The following is a 15,436-nucleotide window of genomic DNA, read 5'->3' as shown; positions in this document are numbered from 1 at the left end:
TTTAGATTACTGCATGGTACTGGCAATTTTAGCTATTTGTTTTTAGCTCCATTTAGTTTAGTAGTATTGATTCTTCGATATGTACTTATACAGAAAAAAATTATTTACACATTTAAAGCTACATCAGCTTATCTATTGATCCATCCCACCTAATGCCATTAATTCTTTTTAATATTACATTTCAATTGACCATTTCTCTCAATAGATTCTAATCTAATAGATTGCTTAAACCTGACCAGACTTGTAAATTGATATTATCAAATATATAGTTATTGAAGACATTTATATGTTTATTTAAATTAATTTAAAATTTTATATTATTTCTTCTTTTATTCAATGTATATTTTCTATTTTTGTATGAAAAATGAATGGACAATTATATTGCAATGGGCTAAAGTAAATAAGGAAAACATCAGACTCCTTGAATGTTCATATTCTGCTGATGCCCTGCTACCAGGGAGCTCTCTGTGTAAACAATTCAAGTACGGTGATATTTGGTTGTAAATAGTAATAATGCTAGATTTGATGAATAATTAGCCCATATTGTTGGGACTGATTTGTGAATAATCCTGGAAAGAAAAATATAATACTTCATTGCTGATTTTAATGTTTTGTTGTCATACCCGTGTTTATATTAGTCTAGTAGACACTGAACTGGGAGTCAAATTAGGAAGAAAAATGTAACAATTTTCTCAATATGGACAATGCAAAGCAAGGTTAAATCTGGATTGAGGTAAGCAGTGGCCAAAACTAGTAGGTTAAAGAACTGGCCTCTTTTGATTTCTCATTATGTCCCATCAATGGTCCTTGTCAGGGCACTGTCTGCTCTGGGGCACTATGCTGTCCCTCAACCAAACTGAGAGAAGAGAAATAGGAGAGGAAGAGGAGAGGAGAAAAAGAAACAACAGTAGGTTAGGGAATGGAGGCATTTCTGCATTGTCGCAGGAGCTCTGTCAATCTTGAAACTTTTTTTAGAATGCTTCCTCATTAGATCTAGCCACAACTATGCCTCATTGGAACTCTGCCTTGGATCACCTGCTGCATAGCATTCCTCACTGTCTTGGCTGTTGAGGACCTTAGGTTCAGAATTCGGTCGGATCACTGCCAAAGATAAAGTAGGGAACTGGGAAAGAATTTCTCTTTACTTTCTCAGTCTTGGTGAAGGATGAGACAATCTCCCTGTGTTGTTTCCAAAAAGTGCTGATGATTTTTTTTCAGAAAAAACTTTTTCTATCATGTTTCTGATTTTCTATTTCTTTGTTCTTTTCTGAATTATCTGATTTTGTATACATTTCGGGTTCTTAGGAGTTCTTTTGTATGTTCTTTGTGGATCCAATTCTTTTAGCTGAGGTTTGCCCCATTGCCTAATCCATATCGTCCAATCTAGCTTATCCAATCCAATTAAGGTTATTTTATAGGTGGCTGATCCTGACCCTGGTTTTGATTATCAAAACTCAGTTGTGTAAATTGAGGTCGAGTGTCTTAGTTTATAATAGTTGTTGCATGAGCAGGTCTAAGTTCTGTATATCATATGCATTATCTTGTAGAAATTATTTTGTTCCTTTTTTATGTTTCTGATTGTGGAATAGTTTTATTGTGGATGCAGATCGCTGGGATACGATTTATGTGGGAAAACATTATACAGTCTGTCAAAAAGGTCAAATCTGGGGATATAGGTCTTGGATGCATTTTAGCTCACACAATGGGCCTTGGGAAAACTTTTCAGGTCTGAGCTTTTTTCCTTGTATACTTGATAACCTACCAATTTAAATTGTTGGTTTTTTTGTTTCTTCAAACAGGGTAAACTCTCCCTGGTCATAGAAGTTCCTAGAGGCTCTCTGCTGCTACCCTTTTTCATTACGAATATTCTGCAAATATAGTATTAATTATGGGTCCATGGGGCCATAACTGTCTCAACTCTTCATTTTTACATTAAATTATTCCCTCATTTCTTTTGCACAGTTGAAGCAATTTCCAGATCTATTCTTCTCCATCAACATCTGATGTTGCAGTACTAATATGTTATAAGCCTCTGTGATGCTTTCTTTTCACCTAAGTGAACTTGCAATGTGGATCATGTAGTTCGTGGCTTGGAGCCTTTTTTTTTGTGTTTCTGAGGTTGAAGCAATTTTACATGTGCTCCTAAAATTGTCGCTTTACCAGTAAGAAAATTTCAGAATAATACTTAATTCAGCTTTTTAGGTGATTTGAACTTCTTTCGCGTACATATTTTGGTAGTCTCCATTGCTTGTTACATGCTAATTTTTCCTGTGAATTGTTGATTTCTGTCACAGGTTATTGCATTTTTGTACACTGCTATGAGAAAAATTGATCTAGGTTTAAGAACAGCTCTTATTGTTACACCTGTTAACGTGCTTCATAACTGGCGACAAGAATTTGTGAAGTGGCGACCAACGGAGTTAAAGTCTCTTCGTGTGTTCATGTTGGAAGATGTTGCAAGGTCTGAGATTTCTTTCATCCTTTACTTTTGACGAACTTCTTTTATTTACATAATCAACTGAAAAATATTTGTTTTATTGTAATTTTGTTAACAATCAATGATATCAACTGTTTTATTGTAATTCTGTTAACAATCGATGATATCAACTTTTTTAGTGACCTTTAGAAAAAAGAATATATTGGCTCAAGTCAACTTGTTGGAACTATCTAGTCCGTTGGCTAGTAGAAGTTCTCATTAGAAAATAAGCGGGCCTAGTCCGACTATGAATTGATCATTTATCAACTTGAGTTCGACACGCTTCTAAAGCCTGCCACAACAATTTGTTTTATCCAAGGTTCGTCGTACCACAATGTATCGCTCAATATGGGTGGTACATCGGTATACTCCCATGTATCATGTGTTGGTATGTTTTTATGTACCATGTGTTAGTATGCTCGGTACGGCTTGATACATATCACATCGATAGCTGGTCGGTACGGACCTGTAAGACGAACCATGGTTTTATCTGAATTTATTTGGTTTTGGATGCAACTAAAATGCTTGCTATAGATTTTTTATTAAGAATTTAGTTAGATTGTTTGGCTGCCCAATTATTCAATAGCAAGATTAGTAATTATATAATAAATTACATTATATTTCTAAAGGAGTATTAATAAAAACACGAGTGGTGGAGCAATTTATGTTTTAAATATTTGTGGTTTGCTGCATCAAGTGTTTTGGCGATCTTATATTTGTTTGCTCCCGCCCAATTATGTGTGTGCATGAATGCCTGAGGGCAAATTGGGTGTCTGTTGCTTACGATTAACTTTAGGAACTTCTTTAGGAACTTGTGGTTTTTCTTCTTCTTCAGTTATATTTTCTTCATGTGATTCTAAATATTTGTTTGTATCATATCTCAAGTGCTTTGACAATCTTTCTGTGTGCACCCTTTCTTATGAATGTATGTGCATGTGCAAATGAATACCTTTGTGAGGTTTTTATTATTTCTTAGAATTCTTTTATTGACTTGTAAGTGGTGTTCATTCTTCTTCAATTTTATTTTCTTTAGGGAAGTGTTATGTTTGTGTAACATGGACATTACCTTTCTGTTAAGAACAATGTCACTTGACAAGTTATACCCACAGATGATGTTTATTCCTCTTCTTCTTTCATGACTTTGTGATATCAAGATGGGAGTTTAACATTAAAAAAGTTTTAGAAAAAGGAAAAAAAAAATGTGATTTCAATTGCATTAATTTTTTTTTTTTGCAAAGGGTAAGTGGTGAAGGCTGGGTTTGAGAGCAAGATATTGTTATAAACCAGTGATTTAAAAAGCGCTATGCGCTATGTGCTCGCCCGAGCGAAGTGAGATGCTATGAAATATTAAAATATAAAAAATAATATATTTAAAAATATAATTATTTAAATAAAAAAATTGATATTAAATTAAAAATATACTGTTAACAGTATATTACTTAAGTTAGAGGGGGAGAAAAAAAAAATTCTCTGAAATATTAAAATATAAAAATATAAAAATATAATTGAAAATATAATTATTTAAATAGAAAAATATGATATTAAATTAAAAATATACTGTTAATAGTATATTACTTAAAGTTAGAGGGGGAGAAATTTTTTTTAATAGTAATAGAGGGAGATAGCAACAGTGGCGGAGGATTTGTTTAAGATAGTTGCGGCAGTACCGCGAACGATAGCAGCGACAACGGTGGAAGCTGTGGACAGCAATAGCGGCAGCAAGGGAAGCTACGGACAGTAGCAGTGACGGCGGTGAAAGCTACAGACAGCAACAATGGCAACGGCGGAAACTGTGGACAGTAGTGAAACGGAAGCTCTAGAGGGCGTCCATCGGTGGTGAACTTGCGGTCCTCTCCCTCGACAGTGGAAGGAAGCGACAACAGAAGGAAGCTATGAGGGCCGTTGGACTCGTCCGTCGACAACAGAGGAAGGCTCGGTCTGTTGCGTCTGTGGCGGAGGCAGTGGCAGAAAGCGTCGGTGGTGGGGGTAGAAGCAGCGCTAGGGTTCCTCGAGGTTGCGTGGGCGTGAAGCGTGACTTTTTAGGTAAGAAACTACGAACTAAACCAGACTTAAACTGGTTTGGTTCCCTTAATTGAATCGGGCGCTCGCTCGAAGCTCCCAACGCCTAGGTTTGGGCGAGCGCCCAGGCGGCGCCTCATTGAAGCGCGCTGCCTGGTCTGCCTGTTTAAATAACTGTTATAAACTATCAAGGACTTCACCAATTAAATTAGCTAGCATTTCCAGGGAAATTTGTAGGATGAGGGGACCAGTCTGATGGTGATATACCTGATTCACCCACCTTAGATTGAGGGTTCAATACCTCATCCTACAAATTTGTTTATTTGTCAAGTGGTGGAAAAAAAACTCAATGATATATTTTACATTGCTTATTTCTGGACTGGTTAGATGGGAGCACAGACCTCAATAAGAACCACTCTCGAATTAGAGACACTTTAAAAGGATGTAGATAAGTTACAGTGATTTGATTCTTTGTTTTCATATCCTGTATACAAATAATTTAAATCTTGTCTTTCATCTTGCATATATGAGGTTTGTACAAACTTAATTGATATAAGGTCGACCTTACAGGAGACTTGCTATTATATTTAGACTCGTGCACGTGTATAAATATACATGTTTCTTATTCATATGTTTGACCTCAATTATTTTATGTTGTTAGAGATTGTGGATCTCTTGATGTCTCATTTTTTCGATGCATATATGATATGTATATACACCCTTAAATAAGTCATATCTGTTGCAGTTTGTGGATTCTTTTATATCTTGTTTCTTGTAGTTGAGTTTTGGTGTCTTCTGGGTTAGGGAAAGAAGAGCAGATTTACTTTCAAAATGGAGAGTCAAGGGTGGAATTTTTCTAATAGGGTATGCTGCTTTCCGGAACTTGTCCCTTGGAAGGCATGTGAAGGATAGGAGTACAGCCAGTGAAATTTGTCATGCCTTACATGTAAGTCATTGGACTTTGAACATTTATTACTTCTTACAGTTCTCTTCATCCTTGTGTTACTTTTTAATACTATATAAAATTTTTAAATTAGAGTACTTTTTATTTTTATAACAAATATGGTCTGACTTGGTTAACATGATCTCCAACAAGCTGCAATTTTGTTTATTGAAACTGGTCCATATGCTTTTTAATTCTAGTTCTGTAGAAAAGGGTTCTTGTATTGTATAGAAGTCCAATTTTCAGATGCTTTCTTCTTGCCTTTAATTAATAATCAAATTGTCACCTTAGATGACTAACAAAATTTGGCAGAATATGTCAAATCTGCTACTAACCTCCCCGACTGTCGTGTTGTTGAGCTCATATTTTTTATCTTCCATGTTAGTTGACCTATGCAAAATTGATCTTGCAGAGATATAAAATGGGGGTGGGATGCTGATAACAAATGGTGGCTTGACACAGACTCTAAAGAGATAAGATTTAACAAAAATAATCTTAATAGTCAATGGTTATATCACTTTTTCTTATTCTCTCTTCCACTATTTGAGGACCTGTCAAATCACTCTTTTCCATTTATTTTACAATTTACTTTTCCCTCTAGCCTCTCAATTCTCTCTTTAAATTTCATCTAGTATATATAAAGCACTCTTTCCTGTATCTTGTTCCTTATTTGTCCCCACTTCACTTGGTAATTTACTATGTTATTCACTGGTGCAAAATATCATGCAAAACCAGATGAGCAACCAATCCCACCCTCAGTGTATCAGATCTAAAAAATAAGTGAGTTATTATATTTCATCTGTGTAGCACTAGCATACCTTCCCACTTCTTTCCCTTGGTGTCCCACTGAACTGGTGTATATAAATCATGCAAAGCCTTGAAATCTGGGACTAAGCTAAAATTGCTATTTTGTCCTTACCATGAGCCTGAATAAAAACCAGGCTCGCCCTCAGTATACCACTTATTAGTTTATGTGGCATCACTAAGTCCGTACAATTATGCTGTATAGGCTGCATTATTTTGGTCCATGTCTATAGAGGGATGATATATGGGGTGCAAGTACTGAGAAATGCCACATATAAATTTGGTCCTCGTGCTACAGAGAAATGCTGTATTGGGTGCATCTTATTATATTTGCCAACTTTGTTATCAATAAGCTAAAAAACAAGGAATGCTAAATGCTAGCTGAAAAGAATCCTGTATAAAGTGTTAATTTTCATCTAACTGTTATCTAAATTAAGCTATTTTTGATCCTTTGTTTTGCTGAACAAAAAAGGAACACATTTTCTTTGGATTAATTTCTCTAAATTTGTGTGACACATATATCCGATTAGTATGTTGCCTTCCGTCTGTTGCAGGTTTAGGGTCGCTGGGTCCATACTCGAAAAATATCTGGTATCATATAACAATTTTTAATTGGTCTGATGGATAATGTTTCCTTTGAATGCAAAATTTGAGGTCGCACTATTGTTCTTGTTTGTCCCTGTGCTAGATGCCCAATCCAAATTTCCTTCTCTTATCACAATATTATGAAGTCAGGTCCCTTGTTGCCATGGGGGACGAAGAACAGGCTTTAAGAACACATGAAAATCATTTATCATGCTGAATGCTAAACACAAAACTGTACTGACTATAGGAAAGAAGTGAAGGAACCATTTAGAAGGTGCTGAGAGCTAGTTCACAATGGTTTTATGATACATGCGTTTTACAAATCATGCCAAACTCCTAATGTTTCAATATCTTTTCTATGCTTTGTACAAAGAGTTTGTGGCATGCTCTTTTTTAAACTACTATTTCTATGCCTCAAAGTGCTGATAAATATTAAGTTTACATTCTCCTAACCAACTATTTTCTACTTCATCTTCATCTTTTGATAAAGGCTTTTTGCATATGTGAAAGATATTGGTTAACATGTTGAGAAATTAAATGATATTGCAGTATGGTACTCTTTTTGTGGATCATTATAATACTATGCTTGTATTTTGTTATATTTTATCCAATCTTTTTGGTAGTAATGATGACCATTGTCTAATTCTTTTTCAGTATGTGCCTGACATTCTAGTCTGTGATGAGGCCCACATGATTAAAAATACAAGGGCTGATATAACACAAGCATTAAAACAAGTAAAGACACAAAGAAGAATTGCCTTGACAGGATCACCTTTGCAGAACAATTTGATGGAATATTATTGTGTAAGTAGCTTATCTTTCTCGTTGTAAAGCAGGGATAATTTTATTACATTAACCACATTAGTGACATTATTTCTGAACAGATGGTTGATTTTGTAAGGGAAGGATATCTTGGGAGCAGTCATGAATTCCGTAATCGGTAAAACTTTTTCTGCTATGCTTTGTTTTATTTCTGATTGTTATCAGATATTCAGTAGCAGGGAAGGATCTTCGTTCTAACTTTGTCTCGGTGCAGGTTCCAGAATCCAATAGAAAATGGTCAGCACACTAATTCTACCATTGATGATGTGAGAATTATGAATCAAAGATCACACATTCTGTATGAACAACTAAAAGGATTTGTCCAGCGAATGGACATGAATGTTGTGAAGAAGGATCTCCCTCCTAAAACAGTTTTTGTTATTACCGTTAAACTTTCTCCTTTGCAAAGAAAATTGTATAGAAAGTTCTTAGATGTACACGGTTTTACGGGAGATAAAATTTCTTCTGAAAGAACAATTAGACCACGGTGTTTCTTTGCTAACTATCAAGCATTGGCTCAGGTATAATCAATCTTGCAATAAGACTTTTAAGACATTGATCAGCTTATCCATCAATGTCCATTGTTCTTGATTCTTACTACTAAGTGATTCTTGTTTTGCTTGTAGGTATGGAACCATCCTGGTCTTTTGCAAGTGGCTAAAGAACACAGGGATTACTTACGGCAAGAAGATGCTGTTGAGAACTTCTTGGTGGAAGATGGCTCAAGTGATGATAATATGGAAAATGACTTCTCAAATGGAGGTATTTAGTCCATCATATATATATGTAGAATTTCATGTTTCCATTTTTTGACATTTAAATTCATTTTTGTTTACTTATGACTTTGAAGTATGTTATAGATATATTGTTTATTGTCTGTTCAGTAGTGTGATTAAGTTGGCTGATGTGGCTATGTTTGAATTGAAGGCTCAAACCATGTTTCATCAGTGATAACTATCTCTTTAAATTTAAAGCACCATAATATTGCAAATTTATGCTGCATTTAACGTTAGTTATTGTTTGTGATTTACTGTTTATAAAGTAAATGCTTGGAACATTCTTGATTGCTAACCTTAAATTTATTTTTTGTTTTCCAAAGTGCTTATGGAATCCTTTAAAAAGAAGTACATACTTTTTGCATATGAAATTTTTATTAATGGATTGCATTCTGTAGTGGCTAACAATTCTAATGAGGGAACAAAATTCAAAGAGAAGCTATAATCTAATAGTCACGTCTTGTACCAACCAAAAACTGATGAATACCAATTTTCTATAAACAAGAAAATAGAAACAAAACATTAGTGGTCTATATTATTTAAGAGTGAGAATTTTAAGTATTAACAGTGGCCTTAGTTTATGAGGTTGTTTTCATAGTTCTATGTCTTAGAGACAAAAATAAATACTGTTTCATGTAGTATATTGGTTCATTTGCAGACTGGTATGATATGTCAGTACATCACAGTATACCACTCAGAAATTGTTGTGCAGGTGGCTAGTGCAGGAGTGCGCCGAAACATACTGTCAAAAAGATACCAGCACATGCTGCTGACACATCATAGTTGCTGACATATTTCTCCATAGGCTGTTGCAAGGGTGTGTTGACCAGTGCTAAACATGTATCAATGCCTTCATATCATGAAATGGAAATTCTTGATACCTTTAAGTAATAATATAAACAGAAAATGAGTGTTGATATGATATGGTTTGTTATTCTGCATACTGTTCCTGCATTCAACTGGTACATTTTGATCTGTACAATTAATATAGACAAGTATTTAAATTCATGCTTAGAGGTGGTATAGTACCACTGGTACTGGCTCCATTTATTCTTTTTCGTTTTCCCCGGTTCTCTTGACGCATTCATTTATGAGTGAAATTAAGACAAAAGTATCAGTCAGTTTTATCAAGTGTTGGTCATCTTTTTGGATTTCATTATGATGCTTTATTCTATAAATTTTCATCTAACACTTTATTGCTACTAGTTGGTTCATTTGTCACAACAGAACCAATTTGGGATGTCCTAGTCATCTCAAGGATGGGACTTATTATGTGGTTGGCCGTTAAGAACAGAATTCATTCTTTAAGATTCTCTTCATGGAGTGGAAAAGATGGTGCTTCTTGTTTTGTTTGCTCTTGTTTGGCGGAGTCCTCTCCACTGGTGACTTCTTTCTTTCCCCCATTCCATCTAAGATTAGTTGAAACATGAGTATTTAGTCTCCTTAACCTCTTCAACTCTCTTCATTAACCATAAAACTCATGAAGCTGCCCAATTATCTTTGATACTTAGAGATTCATTGGGTTTGATATGACCCTTCTGTTGGAGCTTTTTCCAATTAGAGGTGGAGAGCATTCCTTTTAAACAACCAACTATAGGATAAAGCTATTACTCTAAGCTAACTTTGTTGCATGAAAGATAATATGACATCCAAGTATGAGTATTTAAGCTTTTGTTCTCTCTTTCTCACACACAATCATGAGATGATTTTTTCCTTTTTATGTTAATTTTGTTGCCTTTTTAAATCCTCTTCAGTTATGATTTGGATAGTTAAACAATCATTGTTGATATTGCCGATCATCTTTTAGTGGCAGCATTAATTCTACCAATTCTAGTATATTTTGTATGGAATTGAGTCCATTGTCCAATTTCCCTTGTGTTTGGGAGTGGAGGAGTTGCAGATAAGGTTGTTAGCAAAGCTAGCTGTTCACAAACAACTTGGGCTCCATTTGGTTCATTCATAAGCAGCTTGACCCATTTGCAACCAAATCATGTTTGAAACCTTATTGAGATCTCAAACAAGGGCCAGCTCAAGTTTGTGTATATTTATGTTTGCACACTTGTTTATCTACACCCAAAGTCTGTGATATCATACATGATGCTTCCTAATAGATATACAATATAGGGTTTTGAAACCCTTATTCTGGCATTCAGACCATTCTCCCTGTTATAGTGGCCTCATTCTCTTCCATAACTCTCTTCTGCACATTCCTCTTCTTGCAATCTCTCTCTCTCCATCCTAGTTCGAACTTCATAGATGAGGGGTGCAAGGTCTTCAATCTTAAGGTGCTGAAGGTCATGTAGCAGATAAGATTAACAGCGGAGCTATGGTTTTGGCTCCTCCAAGATCTCTTCCCTTTTCCTGATCTCTATTATTTTTCCCTTAGCTTTTCTCATTGTGATTGATTTATGCATTATTGTTTGTGATTATTGGCCTTTTGGATTTCGGAACAATTTTCTGGACTGTTTTGTGAATCTGTGCTCTGGTTTCGGTTTCCACCATGGCTCGAAGTCCTGAGTGCTTGAGCTTTGCATGCTCATCGTACCAAGCCGAGCTTGGGCAGCTCATGTTCAGAAAAGCCAAGGCTGAACCCTTGTTTGGTTGAGCCAAATGTGAATTCGGGCTGTTTGCTGGAGTTCAGGTTGTTTACACCCCCCTGTACGTAGATCATGATCTTACTTGGGTGCTGCATGTGCCGCTAGTAAAGCATTTGTTAGGTTCATACAGAAAAAGGAATAAGCTCTAGATTTGTATAAATTCGGGATAAAGTTTGTGCTAAAAATACCATTCTTGAACTTCCATTACTTCTTGTCGTCAGTCATGAACTACATAATTTTTTAGCAATATCCAATGTTCAGAGGTTTTCTTTTGTCCATTTTCTTTGGCTAAACCATTATTGACCCCAGATTCAGACAGGATAAAAGGAACTAAAAATAGTTATTGAAAATTTAGTATGTAGATCTGTCTAGCCGTGTCGATGGATTTGAATAGAAGCTGAAGTATGGCATGGTGTAGATTAGGTAGTTGTGTAAACAGGAAACTTCCTCAATGGTTGGCAATCTGGCCCTTCATAGTTGTAAATACAGCTTCTCATGGTCATCATTTTCATGCTGTCTTATTTTGTATGATATGGGTGTCTGCATTTAACTTATTTTGCATCATCTCTTTTAGTTATAAGATGTTACATTTAGGAATACAATATAGATAGGATGGTGATTGGAGCAATACATGGACCCACTGTTTCCTTGTATGAGATGATGTTTTCTATGCTTCTTTCTTCGCTGTGCATGTCTGTCAGTTTAAATTTCTGTGTTTAATACATTTTTATGCTCTATGTAAACCTTATAGTTTAAGTAGTTCTAATGAGAGCTGAAGCATCTGTTATATGGACAGAGAAACAAAAGGCAAAGGATGATATATTTTACAAGAGAAATGATGGAGTCTTTTACCATCAGGTACAGTTGAATTTTAATCCACCTCCTGTGGAAGTCAACCGATGGATCTTATTTTATAATTTTCACAAAGCATTCTATAATAGATTGCTAATTTTAAAAATGTTTTGATAATAATTTACTGTTGACTGAGAAAAATTTTCATATGTTCTCTCGTTTACAAGTAAAACATATCTTCTTGTTCTTTTCAGTTATTGATCTTGCCTTTCAAATTGCAGTTCTTTTTCTTTCTTTTCTTTTTGAAAATATATGCTTTTGAGAGTGATGAAAGTCAGAAACATTAAGTTGTTAATTGTAAAATTTGAATTTAACTTTACATCATGAAGGGGATGTGGAGATGCATTTTATTAGATAAATAAGGTTTGAATCTTTCATATGCATCATTTTGCACGTTTAATGTATTGCTCAAAGAGTTTACTGCTTGCAGGAAACTGATTGGTGGACAGATCTTCTTGGTGAAAAGATTTACCAAGAAGTTGATTACAGTGGTAAAATGGTTTTGCTACTTGATATCCTCACCATGAGTTCTGAAGTAGGTGACAAGGTATTAGTTTTCAGCCAAAGCTTGACAACACTAGATTTAATAGAGATGTTTCTGTCAAAACTGCCACGCAAAGAAAGTGAAGGCAAGTTCTGGAAGCAAGGCAAGGATTGGTATAGGTATGTTATAAGTTATTTATTGGATTCCGTATTTGGAATTTAGAAGTTCTTTTTATCAAATGATAGCATTTCAATGAAGAGAGGTAGATAAATGCTGTAACCCAATAGTTTCATCTTATATTCTTCTTACCATTATTATTTCTTTGCCATTCTTCTCCATGGTCCTTTATGTTCGTCAAGCTATTGAGGTGTCTTTCTTAAAATTCATGTAGCATGAAAATCAATCCATGTATCCGTATCCAATTGGGACCTTATGGCTTCTTGTTATTATCTATATGTAGCATGAAAAATGCAATAATCCCATTAATATTAGTGCTCCCTTAGGCAGGTGATATCCATCCGTGGCTCTGATGTTCTACTTTTGAGTCTCAGTTTCTTTCTTTCTGACTTCTGAAACATCTTCTTGACATAAATTAGCCTTATTGTGCATATCCTTTGGTTTCATTTGGCAAGCTTTTGATAAGATAATCTTAAATTTTGGTAATAAACGTTCAAACTCATAAAATGTTCAGATGAAGTTTGCTTGATTTGGCACCAACTGGAAAAATAGGCAAAGAACTTACATTCTTTTTTAGGGATCCCATGAGATTTGAGTTTGCTTGATTTGGCACCAACTGGCAAAATGGACGAAGAACTTGTATCTTTTCTCCCTTGAGATTTCTTAATTCCATCAATTATTTATACAATTTCAACGAACATCCCCTACTTTGCAATATTATCATAATTCTATAAGAGGCAAAGAATTTTCTTTAGGCACAAACCAAAGTCTGTAAAAGCGAACAGCTTCATATTTGGATCCTACTGTAGAGGCATTCTGTATGGCATTCAATAATTCATATGAAAGTCTAGATGCTATACCAAATGAGAGTAGAAAAGGTCTGTCTTTGTCAGTTAATAAATGGATTCTAGTTTGTCCAATTAGGCAGTTTTAAAACCAGAAAGCCTTATGTCTTAGACATGCAAAACATATAAACAACTATGAACTATGTGTTAGGGAAGAAATCTTGAGAACCCAGATTTCCTTAATGAGTTCATTGCTTTTAAGATGTGCCATGGTTAATCATGTTGTGTTACTTCTATAAGAATTCTGTTCTTTGGTTGTGGATGATCAAGCCCCTTTTAATACAAATTCCAGAACCATTCTATACTTGTTCTAAAGTTAGATTACTTATGTACAGGCTGGATGGTAGTACACAGAGTTCTGAAAGGCAGAAGCTGGTAGAGAGATTTAACGAACCCACAAATAAGCGAGTGAAATGCACCTTGATATCTACACGTGCTGGGTCACTGGGCATTAACCTTTATGCTGCTAATCGTGTTATTGTTGTTGATGGTTCATGGAATCCAACCTATGACCTGCAGGCAATATATCGGGTTTGGAGGCATGACTACAACTAATAATTCCAATGCCTCTTCTTAATAGTGTCATTGGTTTTGTTATCTTTTATGTCACTTCTTGCAGGTATGGGCAAACCAAACCTGTCTATGCTTACCGCTTGATGGCACATGGAACCATGGAAGAAAAGATATATAAGCGGCAGGTAAATTTGGATTTATAGATGTTAAGGTTTTTTCTTTTTGTACCTGGAGAAAGTTCAAAAGGTTTACATATGATGACTGAAGCAGTTAGACCATCAACAGGTTACTAAGGAAGGACTTGCAGCAAGGGTGGTGGACAGACAACAAATACATAGAACAATGTCCAAGGAGGAGATACTGCACCTCTTTGACTTTGGTGATGATGAAAATGCAGACATGCTTGAGCAGGACCATAGAAATCCAATGACATCTAGTCATGATGAAACCAATGAGGTTGGCTGTTTGGGGAATCACGAATGCCTGCCTTTTAACACCGCTGACAAGCTCATGGAAAACTTACTTAGAAGACATTATCCTCGGTAGATGCTTTTCTCATGTTTTCTAACTAAACGGTTAAATTGTTCTTATTATCCTTTTTTTCAGCTTCCCCACATGCATGTTCGAATTGTGTTCCAGATCGACATGACTATCCTTGAAACACCTATAATTTCAAGGAAGTTTGAATTAAATACAATTTTATCAATCCCAATACACAGTTCTAGATCTTCATAAAATCTTTTTGATGACAGGAATCTGATTTGATTTTTGTGCTGACAGCTGGATTGCGAATTACCACGAACACGAAACCCTTTTACAGGAGAATGAGGCAGAGAGATTATCCAAAGAGGAACAAGACATGGCCTGGCAAACTTATCGGAGATCGTTGGAGTGGGAGGAAGTTCACAGAACCACACTTGATGGCGGTGATCGAGTTGCTAACAGTAATACGCCGCCAGAAATCATTGTTTCCCAACAAACCAAGGGCAGTTCAAGGAGCCGCCCTGTCAAGCAGAGGAAATGCACCAACCTAGCCCACTTGCTAACTTTGAGAAGCCAGGGCATCAAGCCCGGATTCAGCACGGTCTGTGGAGAATGCTCGCAAGAGATCAGCTGGGAGAACCTCAATCGAGACGGGAGATCCAGATGACAAACATCATTGACCATTCATACGTGTGTTCTTTCTGACCTGTTCATTTTGTAAATTCAGCACTGCATATAGAGGTGGAATATCAGAGGACACGCAAAACATTATTAGATGAACATCAACCTTCTTTTCGATGTTGTTGTGTAACATGGTTCATGTATAGGACGAAGGGGTTTCTTGTCTAGGTCAGTTGGCCGAGGTCTGATGCCTACTATTCTCTATTTTGATTCTTCACGATTAAAGACTTCCCAACTATGGATCCGATCAGATTAGAAAGGTCTCAACATTCCATAGTTGTTTGTAAGTTAGTTTGGATCAACTACTTGTCAAATAGTTTGCATGGCAATGATGGCCAAATTTGAGCATGCTTTCCCATCCAATACAGGTCTTTGGTTG

General features: G+C 35.7%; 1 protein-coding gene across 6 annotated transcripts in view; it reads left to right on the top strand.

The window, feature by feature from the left end:
- The window catches only part of LOC135611006 (protein CHROMATIN REMODELING 20-like), a 31,492-nt gene extending 16,072 nt beyond the window's left edge, over positions 1–15,420 (top strand). For 5 of the 6 annotated variants that reach the window (XM_065106206.1, XM_065106204.1, XM_065106208.1 and 2 more), the window contains 13 exons: positions 1,607–1,726; positions 2,295–2,461; positions 5,300–5,441; positions 7,482–7,631; positions 7,712–7,767; positions 7,864–8,170; positions 8,276–8,411; positions 11,819–11,880; positions 12,305–12,537; positions 13,716–13,919; positions 14,000–14,078; positions 14,179–14,435; positions 14,674–15,420. In XM_065106206.1, coding sequence (XP_064962278.1) covers positions 1,607–1,726; positions 2,295–2,461; positions 5,300–5,441; positions 7,482–7,631; positions 7,712–7,767; positions 7,864–8,170; positions 8,276–8,411; positions 11,819–11,880; positions 12,305–12,537; positions 13,716–13,919; positions 14,000–14,078; positions 14,179–14,435; positions 14,674–15,043 — 2,283 coding nt within the window. In that variant the 3' untranslated portion in view covers positions 15,044–15,420. Of the gene's footprint in view, positions 1–1,606; positions 1,727–2,294; positions 2,462–5,299; positions 5,442–7,481; positions 7,632–7,711; positions 7,768–7,863; positions 8,171–8,275; positions 8,412–11,818; positions 11,881–12,304; positions 12,538–13,715; positions 13,920–13,999; positions 14,079–14,178; positions 14,436–14,673 lie in introns of those variants that run through there. The other variant, XM_065106210.1, reaches the window with a different exon arrangement.
- Positions 15,421–15,436: the final 16 nt, after the last annotated feature.

This window comes from Musa acuminata, chromosome BXJ2-4, assembly GCF_036884655.1.
Source record: "Musa acuminata AAA Group cultivar baxijiao chromosome BXJ2-4, Cavendish_Baxijiao_AAA, whole genome shotgun sequence".
Lineage (NCBI taxonomy): Eukaryota > Viridiplantae > Streptophyta > Magnoliopsida > Zingiberales > Musaceae > Musa > Musa acuminata.
Note: the sequence above shows the minus strand (reverse complement) of the source record. Positions and strands in the feature narration are given on the sequence as shown.